Below are 20,931 nucleotides of genomic sequence, written 5' to 3' on the forward strand. Positions count from 1 at the left end.
GCAACACAGCGCAGCCGAAACCTACCATTAAAACGCAGGTTTCGTTGGGCTGCGCTCGAAATCATCTTTAACACGAACGATTTTTTTGTTTTGTTTCGAAATGGTAAGCAAAACACACACCAGACTCCAGACTTTTGCTTACAGTTAGAGAGCGCTAATTTGTTCTTAGGAAAAGCCGGGTCTATTTTCACAGCATCATTAGGATGGCGTGTCTTGCCGCGCCCGAACCACCGTCATAACATCATTTGCATTCCCATTTTTTTCCCCCCGGCAACTTGTTTTTATTGTGTTGACGATTGGGGAGGGCAAATTTGGTTGTGATAACGATTAGCACGATTAGGCGATTGCTACCGTCTGCATGGGCCTGCACCCGCAAGCCGAACGCTTACGGGCCGGACAGTAATGTTATTCAAAACGGAAACAAATCACACAAATGAAAACATGTGTTTCAGTTTTTTCTCTTTCTTCGTGCTTTAGCTCGTTCGCCCGCCCACCGGCCAGCGCAACGGTTGCAAAATCGGTAGAGACACCGAGAGCAATATCGAACCTGTCAGCCAGGGCTACCGGTTTCTACCTGACGGTTGTTGCCTGTCGCACTGCCATTCAGCTCAACTTCGACAAATGTGAAGTGACAGTAGCTAATTAAATCTCACCAGCACGGAAGCAGCCGGACCAGATGTGGTGGAGGTGGCGACTGTGCCACGTTCGGCTTCCGAAACGTATCCAAATGTGTTTCTTGCGGCCCTCGTTCGAAACGTTCGTCCTCGGGGCTGGGAAGTTTCAAATTCACACAAACGAGCGCTCACTCGCTTCCACGTACAGAAACGACGGCTGTCCCTCTTTCACGAGGGCGAAATTCGATTCCTCGATCGCACCGACGTTCGGTTTGGAGATTGATTTTAATTACAAATTAAATATTTTCAAACACAATCTTATTGAAATTCCTTTCCCGAGTTCGTGTCCCGTGCTGGGCGGTGAAACTCCGGGCTGGAACATTTCCTTCCTGAAGGTTGGCACTAGCCTGGTGTCGCTTTTTAATTGCTTGGTTTTCCACCGACCGATACCGCACACGTACAAGCCGGTGTGAGACGTTTCGGCTACTGATTTTAAACAAATAAACCCACCGTAAGCTGGCACGTCAATCAGTGGGAGCGCTGGCCGAAAGCGTGTAGCAGGTAGCGAGGATGAAACCATTTAAAGATAAGTAAAACCCCATAAACCGGCTAATAAAAATCGTGGGAAACGCGATAGCGATCCAGCTAGGATCCAACGAGACCAAGGTAGAAGATTCAGCGGGAAAGACGCAGTTTTAAAGATGATTCAAAGGCAGATATCGGATCCAGATAAGCTAGCCCAGGCAGGTTGATCGTTTTAGAGACCTGATCGATTTTTATTTTATTTTTCGTCTGTCGCTGGCGAAACGGTAACCGTCCCCGAAAAACGTGTCTACCGGCACGTTTGCTCGACCTCCAAAAATTAACAACCCAATCGCAGGGTTTTCTGTTAACTTTATAGCGAGATATATCACCTCCGGAGCCGGCTTACAGAATAAAAAAAAAAACCCCCAAATGGGTGACTTCATTAGCGGCCCGGTTTTTGGGTGCGCATTCCACATTTCTGGATGGGCTGGATTCGCAGATGAGCCTTATAATCCATCGTTGCCCGAAATGCAAAACGGCGAAAGAAGCAAATTTGTAGACGCCTGCCAGCTCGTTAAATCAAATCCAATTAGGCAAACGGTCAACGGTGCGCTCTGCTCCACCGCGATCGGGACAGTCCGTGCCGGAACCTTGCGGACCTGGGCGATGTGGCACCGTAACACTATCCTCCGTTCCTAACTGAGCGTTATATACATCCTCGATGCTTGTTTTTCTTCCCTCTGCTTCTTGGTCTGCAGCTCGCTTAATATCCGACGACGTGTGGTTCGCATCAACAACTCCACGTAGTATCTCTCGCATTACTGCTCGATTTTCTATGCATATCAGATCAGATCGGGGCGAGCAACAAAAAAAAAAAAAACAAGCATGGCGGGTGAGGTAAAAATGGATCAGAAGTTTGTGATGCTGAGAACGCGTCTGCAGGACACACGCACATGCAGAGGTAGCTGGAGGTCTCATGGAACCTTGGGGCACCGGACAGCCGTCACAGACGTCCCCGACCGGGTGAGCCGCATTTAATTGTACGCACGTGAGCTCCAGCTCGGCTTGAGGTCCCTAAGCCATCGAAGAAGGAAAAAAAACCATTTCCCGAAAACTTGCCGCCTGTCCGATTTGCGCGGCTCCAAATTAGCCGCAGCAAAAATGGCGCTGCGCTGCCACCATACGGCGACGATCGCTTTTCTGCCACGTTTAGACGATCGTTTAGGGCGAGTCCGGGCGTGCGGTTCAACGCAGGAGAGCAATCCGGTGTGTATCGATGTCATGTTGCGCTCGGGAGGTTTTGCGCTTCTCGTTCCAAACGATTCGACCGTATGCAAGCGGGCCGAGGGTATCGGGTATCATCTCTCAATCTTACCGTTCGATAAACTGTCTAGCCGTTTTCTTCCGTCCATTCTTACCTTCCGCTTCTTGCTGCGTTTTTGAGGGGGGAAAGGGGGAAGTTGGGACCCCCTTGTTGGAATAGTTTACGAGGTCACGCAAAAACGAAAGAAAAACGTTCGGACCCGCCCGAAATGTCCATGACGCGCACCACTTGGGTTCCCGCAGCGGGGATGCCGATCGGTTTTGATTATCGAACGATCTGGACATTCGAACAGAAGCTCACAAGTCCCAACTCCCGTACCCGCCGGTGGAAGGGAATGGCTCAAGGTGCTTGCAGGAAGGCATAACTCGATCCGCCGGGCACTGTTGGCGGGCTCAACCCGTCGTTGGGGTCAAACCGCTTTGGGGTCTAATTTAACTGTCAGTCAGCGTTGGAGGGAGTCTCGGTTGGGTTTTGGAGCGTGCGGAAGAAAAAAACTCTCACCGGACACAGGAAGCGGTGGACCAGTTAAAGACCGGTGGGCCGTGCGTCATCCGGGTGCAACAATTTCTGTCCAATGCTGGTTGCTGAGCGCTGGCGGTAGTAGTAAGTACGATAGGCGAGCTGTCACTTGCCCAGTGTCTAACGTCCATTAGCTTAAACGTCACTTTCATTAGCAAATATTTTGAGATGAGTAGATAAGAAATCCCATAGTGGGAGTGTATGAAGACTTGAGCTAGAATATTTGAAAGTTTTTTGCCTGCTTCTCTCAAAAATCCAAAATTCATTCCGAGATCCAAGAACACTTTAGCCTCCATATGTCAAAACGCATACCAAAAAAAAAAGCTGGATCAGGACGTCATAGACTCCAATTTTTTCCAACTGACTTTTACCCTGTTTGCAACGAACGTTTCAAGCGTTACTTCCTACACAGCTAGCATATTTATTATTTTCACCTGATTATTCATGACCCAACTTTTCTTTTCGTTGGTTCGCCGTTGAGCCCGGGGCTCAAAACTCCCCGTTCAAACTGTTCATTCAGCTTGTGCTGCAAAGTTAGCGCCCCAACTTACATGCAAGATGTTTAATTAGGAGCAACCTTTAACCAGCTCGAACGCTGCTGCTGCTGTTGGGAACTCTTCGCGAGCTTTCCATTCGCCAGGATGGAGCAGGATGTGGTCCGCAACGTGAGCACACAAAACAAAACCACGCGCACACCACAGCGAATGAAGGTAAAATTGTACCATTTTTCGTTAGGGGTTTTTTAGGAAGTAACTTTGCGACCAGATAATGTAACCCTGTTATAGTTACCTTTGCGTGTGTTCTCCGTACGACAGTTCGCCGTTTTTTCTTGTTAACTTCTAATAGTCGATGGTGGATTGAGGATGTCTGGTGGGATTGGTAATGGTGAATCTTCCTGCCGGCTACCGCGCAACCATTAGTAATGTTAATATATTTGAAAATGTGTAAATTACGACCGTCTGGCAACGAAAGAAAGAAGCGGCCGACCGTCAGCCGTTTAATGGCTATATGATGGTATTTGCCAACTGTGATCCTCGGAACAGTGAGCAAGAATGTGATACGGAGTGTAAGAAATTTTTGACTTTGAAATTTAGGTTCTTCTTCCTTGGCACTACAACCTCGTGAGGTCTCTGGCCTGCCATCTCTGGCTTTCTTTGACTTGATTTTACCCATAGTAGTCAGCCCTTCGTACGGGGAGGCGCTCTAGATGGGATTTGAACCCCAATCCTGCCGTGTGAAGACCGGCGCCGCTATCGCCTCTTCCACGGGACCGCACCAAATTTAGGTTAGTTTAAGTTACTATAGCATAACTTACAGGGGTTTTCAGTTGATAAGGCAAAAGTATCCATTTTTATTGAACGATCCTTGCATGAAATGGCAAACAAAGCTAGTTGACATCGAAACTGTATCAGATGACAGGGAAGTCAAATACCTTTTATTGTGATGTCCTCAGAAGATATGGTCACAGCAGCCGATGATATAGTACGTACTTACCTGTGCGTTAGGAGGACGCGTACAATATCAACGGCTACTATGACCATACCTTCTGAGGACATCACAATAAAAGATATTTGATTTCCCCTACATCTGAAGCCAATTCCATTTCAAAAAAATTTGTTTGCCATTTCATCGAAGAAGCCTGCCATAAAAATGGATGCTATTGCCTTATCAACTGAAAACCCCTGTATTAAACTTTATTGAGAATTACAACAACAAAAATATTCAAATTAAAAAAAAAGTTTTTTTTTTTGTCCACCATATTTGCCCACTGTGTGGATCGGAAAACGTTGGAGCCTGCTGGCAACGATTAGAACCATCATCAACCTGTGCCGGGTGCGTGTCAGACGACATTCGGCAGAAGTGCGCGAATACGACGATAAACAGAAGAGATGAAGTCGCCTGCTGAGGACGCTTTGGCAGACAGTCACCATGCCTGTGCCTGCGAGCTGATCCTGCTGTGGTGATGTGATTTAATACGAAAACTTTTGCATCTCGATTGTAATCTGCTCCCCCCCCCTCCCCCTCCCGGTCCGATGTGCTTTGCCGAGCAGCAGCAATCACACCGTGACTCATATTTCGACGGATCATTTTCGGATGACCAACTCTCAGCCAACTCAAGTGTCATAAGAACGGAAAGCGGTTGTTTTCTTTTTTCTTTTTGTTGCTGTCCTGGATTGCGTTCCAAAACTGAAGACATCGGGTTGACGTAAGCTCACGGCTGACGTAGAGCAAAAAGTTACTGACTGTTTGTACAGTGGACGTTATCTACGCTCGACACTTGGTTCTAGCCGATATGTCAGCTCGCTGCGTTGTGTTCCCGATGGACAACGGGAATCATTCATTTAGCCTAAACCACCTTGACGTGTGATACACCTATTCGAAACGGTCGATGCTCGGTGCCGATGACTCAGTCAAAGAACTTCCGCCCCGATAGTGCGTTATCTAATCGGGGCTGAACGGGTGTTCCCTCCGGTGTGTGAAATGTTCGGATTTATGCACAGATTTCGTTTTGGGAAACAAAACAAATAAAACACCGGAACACATCGAAGCAATAGTTGAAGCCTGCCTATACTCTTGCTAATCTGAACACAGAACCAATCAAACAACACTCCAGCAGGAAGCAAAGAATTAATTTTCCCTTTAACGAAGTAACGCTCAGGAATGTTTTGCCGTTTTTTGTTGAGAAGCCGTAACGCTCGCTACAGAGCTCTTCCCGAAAACTTCAAACATTGCTTTGCTGCAAAAATGAACAAAAGCCGGCATTTTAATCGCATTTCCAAATCGAAAACCCGAACCCTCTCACTCCCGTGCGCACAGATTTGTACCGATTAGCCCGAACGTCCCGAGACACACAAAGCGGCAAAGGGCCCACTTCACATACGGCTTCGATCCATTCGTCGGGCAAGCAATCGACCCTTATACAGCGTTTTGCCGTTTGCTCCGAACCGATCCGGGGCGATGATAGCCTTGCCCGCCCGGTGGAATACACTTCCAACAAAAGCGTATTGTTTTGGGAGTAATGCGACTGGCGAGGGAAAACATAGAACTCTTAGTTTTCAGAATTCTAGCGACATAAATTCCAACTCGTGTTACCATAAATAGCAATTGATAGCAGACGTTTGTAGCTCACATGTGCCTCAAAAACGATGTCCAGTAAAAATGGAATCCAAATCGATGCTCTGTCTTTCTTGTCTTGTTGGGTGTTCTCGTTATTGTCGGGGAGCTGACCGGAAATTGGGTGTGGGACTTGTACTTGAGTTTGCTTTTTGCCCACACTCCCGATCTACCAGTTAAGCTGCAAATCTCTTACATCCTTGGAAACGGGTTGAAACGAGTCGGCAACTGACCTTTACACCAGTCGCGTGACACTTCCCGTACCGAGTGACAAGCAGTTTCGCGTCGTCGAGTCATTAAAAAAAAGCAAAGTTTTCTTGGTTTTTTTTTGTTGCCGTCTGCCTGTTTTCAACCGCAAAAGTACCACAAATCGCTAGCAGCAGGACCTACCGCCCTGGGGAGAAGCCGGAACCCGGGCGGGATGCCTTCCCGGCAAGGATGCTGCTGCCCGAAGCCGCAGGACGCTTAACGGTTGGACCGCGGTCTTCACGGTGAGCGGTAAGGTTAATGAATATAAATGCAGCCTATTAAGGCGAATGGCTTCCTCAATTTCTCCAAGCGCCGGGCAAACGAGCATCGGCGGACATTGAATCCCTCGCGTACCAGCTGCCGGTCGGCAGAGCAACACCCGGGAAAGGTGACTGAGCAGAGAGGAGAAACGTTACGGACTCAGTCCCAATTTTGCGAAAGGTACCAAACCGGCTAATCGTACAAGCGTGCGCGTGCGGGCACACGGCGCACGGATGCGAATATCCAAACCAACCCCGATATATTCGACAACAAGGATATCTCTAATCTTCCTCTTCAGCGTCGTAAGCCACCGTCGGGTGTAACCCCCGCGGAAACGACGCGATAAAGACATCGAGCAGACAAGAGCCAGGCAACCGGGCTCTCGACCATGGATGCATGAGCAGACCAGCTCAAGGACCCTGAGGCGCGTATGTATGTGTGTGCGGCTGAGCATTTTTGTTGTTTTCATCTTCCGCTCGTTCTGCTTCATCCACAGTGCTCTCGGGCTTACGGGATTACGGGATGCGTGTTGCAACGAGTCAGCGTGGTGGAGCACAGCTGCGAAAATAGGCAAACCTTACCTCAGGAAAGGCAAAACACGGACAAAAGGATGAGGAAGCACGGAAGTGGTGGAAAATTCATCCCAACCGAGCACAGCGTTCGGGATTCGATACGCCCTCGGGAGGAATAAGTTGGGCGCAGATAATACAGGGAGGGAGGAAGGATTCGGTTGACGATTGTTGATTTTGATGAATGTTTTTCGGACATTTATACATGTACATTCTCGATCCATAAAGTGTCCTTACGTTAAATTTAACTTCAAACAATTCGCGAGGAAACTAAATAAGAAATTCTGGAGAAGAGGAAGAATTTGGTTCAAAAATTCATGGACTCTATGTGTTTGGTAGCCTGTTTTAGGCACCTAAACCTATCAATCCTCTTTCAAGCAACCCTCTGCATCTGTTGCAAACAAATGCAAAATTAACCCTCACAGAACAAGCAGTGTTTACCCGAAAACCCATCACGTGCAGTCGTCCATGTCCCGGAAAGGATCGACGACATGCTTAGCCCGTCTGTGGTTCGCCCACACGCCCGTGTCCAGCACTAGGCAGGAGACGACCGCCTGCTGTGGACAGTAATCCCTTTTTCCGAGGGAAAGCACAACACACACACACACACACACACACAGAAACGAACCTGTAAAAGGGAAAATTTCGATCGAACAAAACACGGTACAGCGCGGGAAGGACTCCTGCCAAAACCTCGAGCACTCGAGGATTCAGGTTCGGACAGGGCGAACCCCGGAAAGGGAAGATGAAACCAAAAAAAAAAAACCAAAACTTTCCTCTTCTCTCGCTCTCTCTCGATCGCGTGCAGCGTGTTGCGACCTCGATATTGTGAGGGCCGTCCAGCAGAAAGAAAGATGCAAAACGGTGTCCCGTACGCGCGGGACAGACTGTTTGGGTTCGCATCTCCAGCCAGCCCGTCGCCGGTGGTCTTGGCAAGTGTCACGTTCCGGGATCTCGGGACGCGTTAGATTATTTCGCCCGACTAGGACCGATCGATTGTATCACCGGTCGGGTCATGGATGGGACGCGGAGGTTTTTTTTTCTTTTGCGAAGAAGGCGAAACAACAAGCCCAGACATCTGGAACGCATCGATGACTGGAAAGTCAGCTTGTCTAGCAGGATTGCAAACAGATTTGTATCATATTCTCCGAATCCGTTCCCGTCAACCATACGCATGGAAGGTTCGGTTCCAGACATGCGGCCCGGCACGCCTCAATCTTCAAGGTGGGCGAGAGGTTTGGGTGACTTATTTTCAATTACACTTGCCGGGTGCAGTGCCGAGTGCAAATAATCAAGTTATACGATGATGAAGAACCTGCTGTCGCTGAATACCGTGCGGAAGGTCCTGCGTGCAAGGGCCGATATGGGGCCGAGTGGCGAAACGTGCTCCGTGAGGTGAGTGTGTGTGTGTGTGTGTGTGTGTAACAAACACGGCAAAGCATAAATATTTATCCTTACGACACGGACTACCTCCGAAACGGTTGCTAGACGGTGAACTTTTTCTTCCAGTTTGCTTTTTTTCCTGGTTGTGGCAAGGGCTTATGGTGCCTAGCGAGCAACAACACGGGCACAAAACTACATTTTACGTGTGCAGTGTTTTTTCTCTTCTTCTTTTCTTTTTTTTTTTGGTTTCTATCCTCCCGTTTGCCACCCTTATCTGGCGTGTTTGTGCAACGACATTGCTAGGATGCATGTTGCAGGGACAGGACACAGCATCCATTTTTCTTGCGTTGCACCCAGACCATCTCAGGAGTGGAAGTGCATGGGAAAGAAAAACACACAAACACACACACAAAACTTGTACAGCTCCGGTCTCAAAGGTAAGCTCCCGTTGGTGAATTAAGCGTGCTCCCAAGTCGTTTTTTTACATTCTGCAACGAAGCTGGGATGCTTCCGTAGAGCTAAAATTGAATGTTTTCACCTCCCATGGGTAAGGACACCGGGACCCGACTCTTCTTCGACTGTACCGTAATGTATAGCTTTTTGTAACTTCAAACCACGCACAACTTGTTGTACGGAGTTCAGCTAGTCCGGACATTCGAACTCGTTCGAATTTTTCTCGCAACTCCCCAAGCCCCTCCGGAATACAGTCAGTGACTTACCTTTGCATTCGTTTGCGTCACGCATCGTACCGCGGCCCCAGGGTCGATCGAAGTAGAACGGTTTGCAGCGTTCGCAGTCCCGCCCGGCGGTGTTGTGCTTGCAGTCACACTCGAGCTTGTCGTCCGCACCCTTCACACACCTGGACGCATGTCCGTTGCACTTGCAGCGCCCACCAACGGCAAAGTCTGACAGTGCGTAGGTCAGCACGCCCGAACCAACGCCCGGCGAGCCCGCATCCCTCGGATGCGTCAGGAAGTCGGCGGCTTTCTTCGGCACGCCGCCAAACTTGCCACCGCCGAGCAGTTCGGTTGATTGCGATTTGGCAAGGGAGGAGGATCCACCTCCACCACCACCACCGCTGGCCGGCTGGAGCCGGTGGAAGATGACGCGTATGTCGGTGGCGGTCACCCAGTCCTGCAGGATGACGGAATTGTCAAAGTCCGGTGCGGAGGGACGGCCCTCGAGCGTGCTGAACGCGATCCGCGAACCCTGCACCCCATCGACGCTGTACCGGTTGTGGTCGACGCAGCGTGCCTCCTGCTCGTTGCTCGGCGAAATCGTTGCCTTCGTCGGCCGGCCGTACAGCTTCCGGCACTGGGAGCTGTAGAACTGGAACGGCAGCCAATTCTTCCCGTAGTCCGCACTCTTGTAGATTGCCATCGAGTCGGGCCGGATCGCGTGCGGACAGAACATCAGGCTCACGTACGTCAGCTCGAACTTCTTCCCGAGCGACAGCGTCAGCGTCACATTGTCCGGTCCGGCGTCCAGCGTGCCGCTGCGCGGTTCCGACCGCCAGCACGTCACATTGTTCGTGTTGTGCACGTCGGTAAGGGCGAGCGCCGAGTAGCGCTTGGTTGCGTCCGCCTCGTCGCAGATCTCGCAGCTCGATTCTACCAGGCCGGAACGGCCACCGGCATGCGTACCGTCGGTCGCTTCCTTCATATTGCAAAACCGGGCCGGCTTACCCTGGCCACAGGTGGAGGACGCCTCGATCGGTACGCCGAACGCCGCGTTCACAAAGTCGGGCGTACAGCGGCGGGGACGATCCTCGTCGTAGCACGGATCGTTTACCGGGTGCACCGGGAAGCTGCGCAGATATTGGCCCCGGTGGACGGCCAGCGAACCGTCACCGGCCAGCAGCAGCGCTAACAGCAGCACGCCGGGCACCATTGTCGCTGTCGGTCGTCGCATACTGGCGACACACTGCACGTCCCCTTCCGCGTGGGGCGTATCACGCGAAACACCAACGAACTACCCTGCGCCTTCAGGAGGGTGTTGACGCGGAGTTGAGATATCGACAAAAAATGGGGTAGAAAACCTGCGAGAGAAAATTCCACGCTCTAGATCAGCTGGTTCGAATCGAAATTCTAAGCCACCCAAAGTTAAATTTTGAAGGATTCACCCCAACTAGCAAATGCCTCTAATATATCGGAAACACACAAAAGGACACGCAAATAGGCTTGTCCTGATAGAAATTGGAGTGCTCTCCAACTCTAAAATCTTCAACTTCAGAAACGCTATCGGAAGCTGTGTCAAGCAATGGATTCTATCCGCGTTCCGACTATCTCCTGGAGTAGAGATGCAGTCAGAATGCGCTTTTGCGCAAATATCTTCAAATGTGCTTCCAGCTTCCGCCAGATCAATGTCTCGTGAGGTGATGCTCCTGCTCAACTGCTTTGTTGATAGTAGCTTACGGTGTTGATTGTAGTGGGTTCTTCACGTTCGGCGTTCACTTCTGCCTCAAAAAGACTCACACATACGCACACACACACACACACACGAACGCCACTAGGAGCTACACCTCACCAACAAACCCAACCAGCCGGCAGACAGCAAAAACACCACAGGCAAACTTCCTTCGGGTTTTTGTTTTTGTTTTGCGAAAAACAATGCCCGAGCGCGCGTACAACTAACCAAAACAAACACACCACTCGCGCACAAACACACGGGCACACGCGCACTTTTACCTTTTTTTTTGTGCTGTCGGGATAACCTCAGGACAACGCAAACGTTTCTACTCTTTTTCTCTACTTTAAGGATGCTTGCAGGCCCCTTGCAGCTTCGGTGAACCCTGTTCTACCGGTTGGACACTGTTGCTGCACTACCGAGGGGCAAGAACACACCACACAAAAACAGCACAGCCACACCGGAAACTACACACGAAAGGCAGTGTGGTGTGTACGGGGTAGCAAACGCATAGAAAGCTAAACTAGAGGCGACGTCTAAACGGACGAACGATCAACCCGCCAAACACCACAATCCACACGGTCGTGAAACACAGATTCAACTGAACGAAAGCCGCGTTCGACGCTGCACAGTATCCTCGCAGCGTGGCTCTCAAATCTCGGCAACCCCGGTGCCGCTTAGCCAAAACGAAGAACAGAAAAACGAGCGCAACAGCGCCGTCGCCATCGAACGGTCGGCGAGAGAGAGAGACAGTGAGTGCCCGACTCCCAACATGGGAAAATCGCACTGCTAGAGCATAGAATGGGAAAAGCGAGAGATATCGGAAGAAGCGATATCGTTGCAAGACACTCGCGGCTTAGCGAGAGAGCGAGCAACACGTGAGAGAAAGAGAGCTTCGTTTGGAGGAAAATGAGTGACTTCCATTGTGGCGCTTCGGGCACTTCGCGAGAGAGAGCGTCCGCTTCGTGTCGGTCTCGCGTGAATCGTCTTCGGGGGTTAGTCGTCTTTTCCGGATTGGTCTAGCGAGGGGTGCTCACGTTACCCGAACGGTTCCCGTCGACCGAGTGCGGCGTGCGATTGGTCCACCAGCCGTGGCATGGAAGCGGCACGGCAATGGAAATTTCCCCTCTCTCGCTGCTTAGCGAACTCAGCGCACCGTGGACGAGGGCCGGTACACTGTAAACTTTTGTGGAGGAAATCAATTCTTGCAATTTAGTTAAATTAATCAAGAATTTCATATTTTAAATATTCACTCAATGTGAATGTTAGGAGAGAAGAACTCAGAAGTTATTCGATGATATGTACTATCTTCTTCTCTCTTGGCCTAACGACCTCTTAGGTCATGGCTGCCAGTTTTTGGCTTACTAGACTTATGTTAGCCGCCTAGTTGGATAGTCAGACCTTACTATGGGGGGAACGGCCCAGATGAGACTTGAACCCTGGTCCTGCTGTGTGAAGACAGGCGTCGCTATCGATGATATATACTACAGTCATATTCGAGCTGCGCATTACCATAGGTAATTTGGGAATATCGAGCTAAAAATTCGGCAAAAAAAAACCTTCGGGCGTCAGAATCTGCGCTCCAGTAGCTTTGCTCCTCGATGACATCGAGACTGACATCATGAGTTGGTGGCGATGGACGAAGTTCGGAGTGGATAGAACACTTATAGTCCAAATAATCTCATATGCCTCTGAAACATAAACTCTGTCCAACAATGAGACGAGACCCTCTTAGCCACCTTCGAGAGGATGTTGCTCAGAAGGATGGTACCATATGTGTCGTGGCTGTGAGCTAGACTCGTCAGACTCTCTTTGGTTTGTTATGTTATGTGAATAGCACCAGACGACCTACTTCTTAAAGTCGTATTAAGTCATCCGTATGGGACAGAGAAGGCGACGGTAGGTTCAAAATGAGTAGAAGTGATGGCATCGATGCTTCCACCAGCAAGACCGAGGTAACTGATTAGCAGACACCGCCAAGACCGAGACCAAGAAGCAGTTGTAGCAGCTAACAACTTATACATTAGGCCAATGAGTACGTAACCAGAAACATTCAGATGCTACTCACAGGAGATGATAAATATCACCACAGGACGTCTTATAACGTAACATCGGTGTGATCGAGGGGAGATGCCTCCATTCTCAGATTTCGACCAAGTGCAAAGGGTCCTTCGTTGACCTTGTTCGGTGATTTGAATTTGATCGGTGATTCAAACTCCCTAAACTCAAATGGCTGCAAGGTAACAAATATAGCTTGAAGAGAGTTGGTCTCCACAAGAACTCTTTTGTGGGATATTCCTGAGGATATTTAGCCGACTTGAGGAGAAAGCCAACATACAGGGTCTTGAAACCACATGGATTCTACAGACACCAAGTCGCCATAAAATCTGGTGGAGTTTCCTTGGCTCTTCTCACAAGATCCAACCGTGGCAATATTCTGACGCAATATCTACCCAAGGAACAACTTGGTTACTATTCCCAAACTGCATTTTGGCCAGCTTAACTTATCCAACACATATAGCAAACCCTTACAACCGGTGACGAAATAACGGCCACCCAACTAACCTCGGTCGCATATAAATTATTGACACAGTTTTTCCCCATTTCACTACCAATAATCAAGTCCCAGAGACAATCGATCACGATCATTGCTTCAAAAACAAACGTGGGCACCGCATGTGAAATCAGTATTCGTGAACTGATCGTGATACTTCTGTTTTGGTTTGTTTTTTTTTTTGTGTCGAAACTGCACCGCTGGTTCTGATCACACTGCCGACAGTGTGTATGGCAGTGGCACGACTTTTGTTTTCGGACAATCCAATGGGTAACCCGCAGCATACGCCGAGAATGCGCCTAGGCTTAGCGATGGAAGTCACGCACTGTCACACTGACCTGATTTCGGGGTCGAGTATGTATGAAAGGATTGCATTCGTGTGGGTGTGTGTGTTTGAATGTGTGTTCGTTTCGCAAATGTTAATTGAAGGACCTTGCCCTAGTGACAGTGAAGCCTTAATTGTGTGGCCATATGGGTGAAGAATTCTCTATTGGGTTGGATATACACATAGGGGTTTGCAAGGAATCTTTGACGCATCTTAGCCCTAGATTCTGAGGCTATTTAACTTGTTGAAAAGGTTATCATCTTGCAGTCTATAGCTTCAATATCCAAGCTTGGTTAAAGTTAAGGATTATTAAGGCTTCATCAGGAATTCAAAAAAAAATAGTCTTACATGAGAAAGTACTTTATTAAATTGCTTTTAAGGACACAATCTACACATAATAACGTATTCTCCACGTGGAGAACATTATTTTTCGTGGAAACCTTCCATTACACTGAGTCGACCAGATTTCGAAGGTCTTCTCCCGAAACACAACTCAAACTCGTCTAGACCGGTAGACGCTGCGTCATATTTTACAGTTTCCTTTACTGTTCCGCGTTTTTCGCAACTCGTCCCTATCTCGCGAACATTTCAATAGCTAATGAATCTCACTTTCTGTCCTGGTCAGACATGGGCTGCCACCACCACCACCTACAAGGTTACATTCCTCATAAACATGGACAAAGAATTCGTTCGCACTCCCGTACGCTCCCGGTACTTCCTGGTCTGTGCCTAGCCAGCGTTCGTTCCTCGAATAAATCAAAGCGAAGAATCACGCGCGCACTAATCGGCCCTGCTAAGCGCCTATTAAATTTCCAAACAAAATTTCTTCCTGCAGGCACCCTAGTGCACCAGTCGCCAGATGAATAATAATAGTACGCCTACCGCAAACAAAGAGTTGTCAGCGCGAGTGCACCAGGGGAAATTGAACGCTTCATCTGGTAACGGCGAGTGGGCAGCTGATGCGATGGTACTACGCTGCCCTGCGCTAACACTTTTATGGCTTCATTATTCACGAAACGCTGCACCGACGGGGCTGTCCCCTCAACATTGGCTGCAATTAAACACGCAGCTTCGCCCCCGGAGTTTGCCAATTCGCGGTGGCAATTAATCGACGTGCAGTGGATCGCGCATCGGGAAGAAGTCTGTAAATTAAAGACTTTATTGTAGCGTGTGCAGCGGAAGAAGAAAAACACACAGCCACGGGAACGACCACTGGTGGACCATCCATCCATCGATCACGGATAAATTACAGGCATGTCAGCGCGTGTTGATTTATCTGCTGAAGATTCAGCTTTCTACCACTGAACCCGGGGTTGAATATTCATTACGGTGTGGAATTTTTAAAACACCGCGCAACTGATTAGTGGAACTGGAAAACGAGAAACAATTACACCGAGCAGTGTCACTAAGGACCTTAAAGTTGGCAGGTTCTTATGGCAACAGGGGAACATAAATTATTGTACGGCTGTATGACTAACTCTCACTGCAGCCAGCACGTTGCTGACTCACGTCAATTATCAAAGTTTTCACCGCTTGTTTGGAAACAGGAGAGCACGCAAGTCAAACAAACTTTTCACCCCCCTAATTTGGACATCACTAAACGAAGTTCTTACAGGAAACATTTTTCTTGATAAATATTTCAAGAGACCTGCTACTGTATATAAGAAATCAATATCCACCAGAGTCTTCCTTACTTAGCGTTTACCATTCAGTGCTAGCTGGTTGTCCTCAATGACGCTCTGGAGCTATCTCCGGCGGAAGCTATCACCGATTCTGGATCTTCGTCAAGATAGTGACTACTTTGTACTGCTCAAGTGGCTCTATGCCTTCAATGGTAGGTTTCCTCTTTATCGCTAGAATCTTAGATTTAACTCCTCCAAATCCCGCCTCTTCCTTCCAGGAATACAGCTTCAAACCAACCGTCTCTGGTTGCGGGCTCTGTACCTGCTCTATCGGCTACTGCTCCCGGCGCAGTGCGCTATCTGGCTGTATCGGACCTGGGCTGCGGCGTACGTCGAACGCAACAAGAACCTCGCGCTAAGTCTGCTCTGTGGACAGTTCGCCCTTACCAGCATCATGTTCCGCTTCATACTGCTGCTGCTGCGACACAATCAACTACAGCCCGTCCGTAGCTACATTAACGCCCGGCGCTTTCTCCGCGATCACACCAAAGCGCAAGGATTGAGACAGCGTGTGTTTCGCACCAACAACATCCTGATCATCGGGCTGATGATATACGGCATGATAAACTTTCTCATTTACGAAGCGTCCGATTTGCAGTGGCACGATATATTCCGCATGCCGCCGTATCTGATGGAGATGAACCGTCCGCTAGCGTGGACGCTGCAGATCATCATGCATCCGATGACGCTGAACGGGTTGGGTGCGTACGTGACGAGCTTTCTGAGCATGCACACGCTGCTTACGGGGCTGCAGGCCGAGTTTCTGCTGGTGGAGTTTGCGTTCGTGGGGCTGCTTAAGCGTGTGGAGGAGCAGGTGTTGCAGGGTGCGATAGAGGACGACGCTCGGCAACGCTTGCTGTGGGAAACGTTCAATCGTGAGCTTGGCATCTGCGTGCGGGAACACTGTGAGGTTGTGAAGTACGTGGCAACAGTGTGCCCGGAAGCATAGTGAACCCACATCAAAACACCTCATCCAGCTCAACTCCTTCCTTCCAGACACATACGGGAGGTACATCGGGTGCACAGCTTCTCCATCACGGTACAATACTACACCGCACTCCTGTCACTCGCCATCGATACCTTCTTTATCTCGTACAACGGTCTAGACTTTGTCTCGCTGTCGGTGCTCATCTTCTCTGTGCTGCTCGTGTTCGAGTGGTACTACTGCTGCAAACTCGTCGAAGACCTGCAAGCTACGGTAAACAGACTTTGCGTTAAGCAATCGACCAAAATCCACTCACCTCAACACTGTCTCTGTCGTAGAACAAACGTATCGGATGGGCGCTTTACACTGATGACTGGCCTGCCTGGTTGCAGCATGGAAAGCGTCAGCCGGGTGCATTACGCCAGTTCCGCATCACGATGAGCATTGTGTTGCTTGTGTCACAGCGAAGCTTGTCCTTTCATGGCAGCGATATCGTCGAAGTGTCCTGGGAAACCTTTGGAAGTATGCTGAAGACAAGCTACTCGGTGATGATGTTTTTGATAGAGTTACGGAAGTTAAATCGCTAGTTGGAAGTGGCTAGCATATAGTCAACTTATTTGAAAAGGAAAACCGAAGCTCTTACAGGGATAGCTAGATATTCCAGCAAACTATCAATGTTGCTACTATAGCTATACTCTACTAGACCAAGGCATCATCAAGAAGATACTCATCATTGATCTCTACCAGTTCTAGTAAAAAGTAGCCCCGCAATTATCTCTGGAACTGATCATGTACTCATGCAGCTCATACACTTACAGCTTACAACCTCAAGTCCTTGAAGTACCTTTAAATACATCTCTTCAAGGTTTTGTATGGAATACTATATGCAACAGATACAGATGTCTAGTGCTACAGAATATAGACCATAGCCTTGACAAAAGTCTTCAAGATTACTTACATGTTACCTACAATTGACTGTTTCTTGTTGGAGATCTCACATGTACAGGAACTCCCCACATCTCATTAATGTTTTCTGCGAAAGTCCTTCCATCGTACCAACCAGACAACGCTTCGCCAAAACTTACTTCCCCAACAGCACGCCCACATACTTACAACTTTCGATCATCATCGAACAGATCTGCGTATCGTGCGGGTAGGACTCGAACTTCATCGCACAGGACAGCACGAGCGTCAGCTTGGACATGTACAGCAGCGTCTTGTCGTGGTACAGCCAGAGGTAGTGGTTCGGTATGCTCATCTCGTGAAACGTTACCTTTTTCGCGTTCTTGAAGAAACAGTCCGGCCGCCAGATGCTGTGCAGCCAGTCCACGTCCAGTATCCGGTACTCTTCGCTCATGTTTTCCGGCAACCGTAACCGCGGATCACGCCAGCTTTGTGCCAAAAAGATGTCCGCCACGTACGTCTGCAAGAGGGCGCAAGTGGATGGGTACCGGTTGACAGATTGTCGTAGCACGCTTACCATGGACTCCTCGTTGATGGAGTCGATCGATAAGACGGTGACATGGAAGTAGACGACGGTCGGTTGACCTAGCAGCTTGGGTGCACGGTTTTTGTCGTACGTTTTCTGGTGTGTTGGCAGTATGTCGGATAGCGATAAGCTCGCATGATTCTTGGACAGCTCACCGATGTCGGAATAGTTTCTGCAAAATAGGGTAACGGAACCAGTGGTTGAGCTTTCTAACATCAGGAACAGTGCTGACGATGCTATCAACGAGCCCAAACAGCCTGTGGGTGCTTTGTGTATCTGTGATTGATGAGCAGGTAGTGGCAAGTAGTTGATTGTACCATGGTGCGGTATCGTGTTGATAGAAGTTCTATTGAAAGAAGTGTTTCAACTGCAAGCCACGCGTCCCAAACCAGCAGCGAGACTATGCTGACCTACTTCAAGCAGCCAGCAGCAGTTTTTTGTCGAGTCTTCCATTTTTACACCACAGTATGACACATTGCTCTATTGCTAGTAATGTGTTGGTTCACTATAAATGCAACTTACCTATAGCTCTTCCCATCGACTGCCATCGGTCTCAGGCTGGCCAACACCAAACCAATCACCACCGCTACCCTGGTCGCCATATCCGGTCGAAAGCCTTCTGTGGCGTTGTCGGACGGGAATAGTACAAAAACTTCCGGATATCTTTACTTGGTGAGCTTCGTATCGTCCTCACACCAAGAAGACGACTCCCTTGAGATCGTTGGAGAGATCTTTAGAATCTCCAAGGTCCAATCCCACACCAATACCAACAAAAACAGCACACACACACACAAACACCTCCAGCTCACTACAATCTTGCCTTTTTGTCTCTGGTTCGCCAGTAATGATGCTGATTGTTGTAATTTGTGTGGCCCTGTGTTGGTGTGCTCCCGTGTTGCGCGAGGTGACACTGTAGGGGTGATGGGCCGTACTTTGTGTTTCGGTGTGTCCTCCCCGCCCTTTGCGGCACTAATCGTCATCGATTTTTGCCCTGCCTGTGTGTGATATAAACAACCTTGTCGTCGCGTTTTCGCCTCGTTTACAGCTGCACTAACTTCCGCACACACCTCTTCGCTCCCCCCCCATCCAACCACCTACCTACCAGCGAACCCCCGGTTGCCCGTTCACTTGTACCACCATCTTGGTTTGGGCTTCATTGCGGTCGGTGCTGTTGGCCGGTGGCAGAGAACGCAAGAAAAAAAAACACGGGCCTACGGGCTGATGTAATCGTACCCCTGTTCGCGACCTACTGACTGCTTGAACTGCTGAACAGGAGGCTTGAGTTTGGTGCCACTAATTAACTGCGATCGCACACTGGGACATTCACTCTGGGAGAGGATGAACCACTAGTCTGTCAGCATGATACAAGCAGATGTTGATAATCCTCTCGATGGATCTCCGAAGATCTGTTAGAGCAGAGCTAATCTCACTTTACAAAGCGCAGCTACCACTGTAACCTTCATCCACCGTGTGCGTGAGGCGTCGCGAGACCCAAAACACCTACTACAAAGAAACCCCAGAGCAGGAAGCAGCACCACGGTGACGATAGTGTCCGGTCTATCTTCGGGATCGAACTGAGCACGAGAGCCCGTTCGCGCAAAACCGTTAGCAACACCCGCGGTCACCCGCTAGGGTCGCTCCGTTCGGCCGATTCTCGTCGGGTCTTCGCTTCCAAGGACTGCACAGGCAATGCAGGGCCCGGTGTCGATGCCTTCGCGCAATTCGCAGGTTTTGCATAATCCTATTTACGGCCGAACGTCCATTAGCGTGGAACGAAGGCGAAACCGCCGGGCCAGATTCGTGGCCGAGTGGCCTCTCCTACTCGCACGTTCCGGTTGCAGTTGCGGTGGACTACCTATTTCGCGGAACGACGGGCTTTACGTCTTCCAGCGCACGGTGCCCTGACCGGTGCGAGATTGGTGCCTAACGAAACTAAATAGCTGGATTGGGAAGCATAATCCATAAACGTATAGCCACTCACACACACACGCGCTAGTCTCTAGCCCGGTAGTTTGGTAGTGATTTGTAGTCCGCCTGCGTGTGGTAGCGAGCTTCTATTGAAGCGAGCCATGACGATTGGTTCACGTAATTGCGAACCTGCAGCCACTTGCACACATATCACGGTTTATATATCGCTGATACCACCTTGATTCGATAATGGCAAAGCCGCGTATGAGCAAAGAGGGCGTCTAAAATTGGACAATCGGCTGAAGAGTTGCTAAGCACTTGTACTTGAGGTTCAAGCAATCCTGAGGAGCTCTTCACTGGGGAGTTCTAAGCTGGTGGAACTTTTCACTGGAGAGTTCTAAGAAGTTTTACTTAAGAAATCTTCATGAACTTTTTAGTGGTTGTTGTGCTTTTTTTATTCATGAAGGACAGTCTGCTTGGTTGTTGGGCTTGAATTTCATATAATTTTGAGAAGCTTTTCGCTGCAGAGTTCTGAGTAGTAATATTTGACCTTCAAGAAATGTTGAAAAGCTTCTCGTTGAAGAGTTCTAAGAAGTTGAACTCCAAACATCTAAAGATCTTGAGCAGGTTTTCGATGAAGATTTCTAAGTAGTTGTACTAGAAGTTCAAAAACTATAAAGGACCTCTCATTCGAGAGTTCTAAGCAATTGTAAAATAATTGTACTTACACGTCAAGAAATCTTGGTGAGATACCGTTGGAGAGCTCTAAATAGTTGTACTTGAGCTTCAAGATTTCATGAGAAGCTTTTGGCTGGAGAGTTCTAAGAGGATGTACATTAACTTCAAGAGATCTTGAGGAACTTCTCATCGGACAGCTCTTAGTATTTGTACTTCACCTTCAAGAGATCTGGAGGAGCCTCTCACTTTAGAGTTCTAAGTATTGGATTTGAGCTTCAAGAACTCTTTTGGAAGTCCTCGCTGGAGAGTTTTAAGAAGTTGTATTTGAACTTCAAGAAAACTTTAGGAATTTTTCATAGAAAAGTTTTTAGTAGTTGTACTTAACCTTCAAGAAATCTTGAGAAGC

The 20,931-nt window shown here is 48.9% G+C and overlaps 2 protein-coding genes across 6 annotated transcripts in view; both read right to left on the minus strand.

Moving 5' to 3' along the window:
- The window catches only part of LOC118506747 (netrin-B-like), a 59,001-nt gene extending 47,419 nt beyond the window's left edge, over positions 1-11,582 (minus strand). The window contains exons 1-2 of one of the 3 annotated variants that reach the window (XM_036044350.1): positions 11,402-11,582; positions 9,278-10,596 (exon numbers count right to left, since the gene is read on the minus strand). In XM_036044350.1, the coding sequence (XP_035900243.1) occupies positions 9,278-10,469 (1,192 nt within the window). In that variant the 5' untranslated portion in view covers positions 10,470-10,596; positions 11,402-11,582. The other 2 variants (XM_036044330.1, XM_036044339.1) reach the window with 2 other exon arrangements.
- A 2,593-nt stretch (positions 11,583-14,175) lies between these two features.
- On the minus strand, positions 14,176-20,039 carry LOC118506778 (glycine receptor subunit alpha-4-like). 3 transcript variants are annotated; one of them, XR_004905547.1, is made up of 4 exons: positions 18,462-20,039; positions 17,931-18,111; positions 16,767-17,873; positions 14,176-16,711 (listed from the first exon to the last, which is right to left on the minus strand). XR_004905547.1 is itself a non-coding variant. In XM_036044385.1 (3 exons), the coding sequence occupies exons 1-3, from the start codon at positions 18,539-18,541 to the stop codon at positions 17,532-17,534; spliced, it is 603 nt and encodes a 200-aa protein (XP_035900278.1). In that variant the 5' UTR covers positions 18,542-20,039; the 3' UTR covers positions 14,176-17,531. The 3 variants fall into 3 exon arrangements, 1 of the variants encoding a protein (XP_035900278.1); XR_004905548.1 differs by having other exon boundaries at positions 14,176-16,381; positions 16,484-17,873; XM_036044385.1 differs by having other exon boundaries at positions 14,176-17,873.
- Positions 20,040-20,931: the final 892 nt, after the last annotated feature.

This window comes from Anopheles stephensi, chromosome X (assembly GCF_013141755.1).
Source record: "Anopheles stephensi strain Indian chromosome X, UCI_ANSTEP_V1.0, whole genome shotgun sequence".
In the NCBI taxonomy this organism is placed as follows: Eukaryota; Metazoa; Arthropoda; class Insecta; order Diptera; family Culicidae; genus Anopheles; species Anopheles stephensi.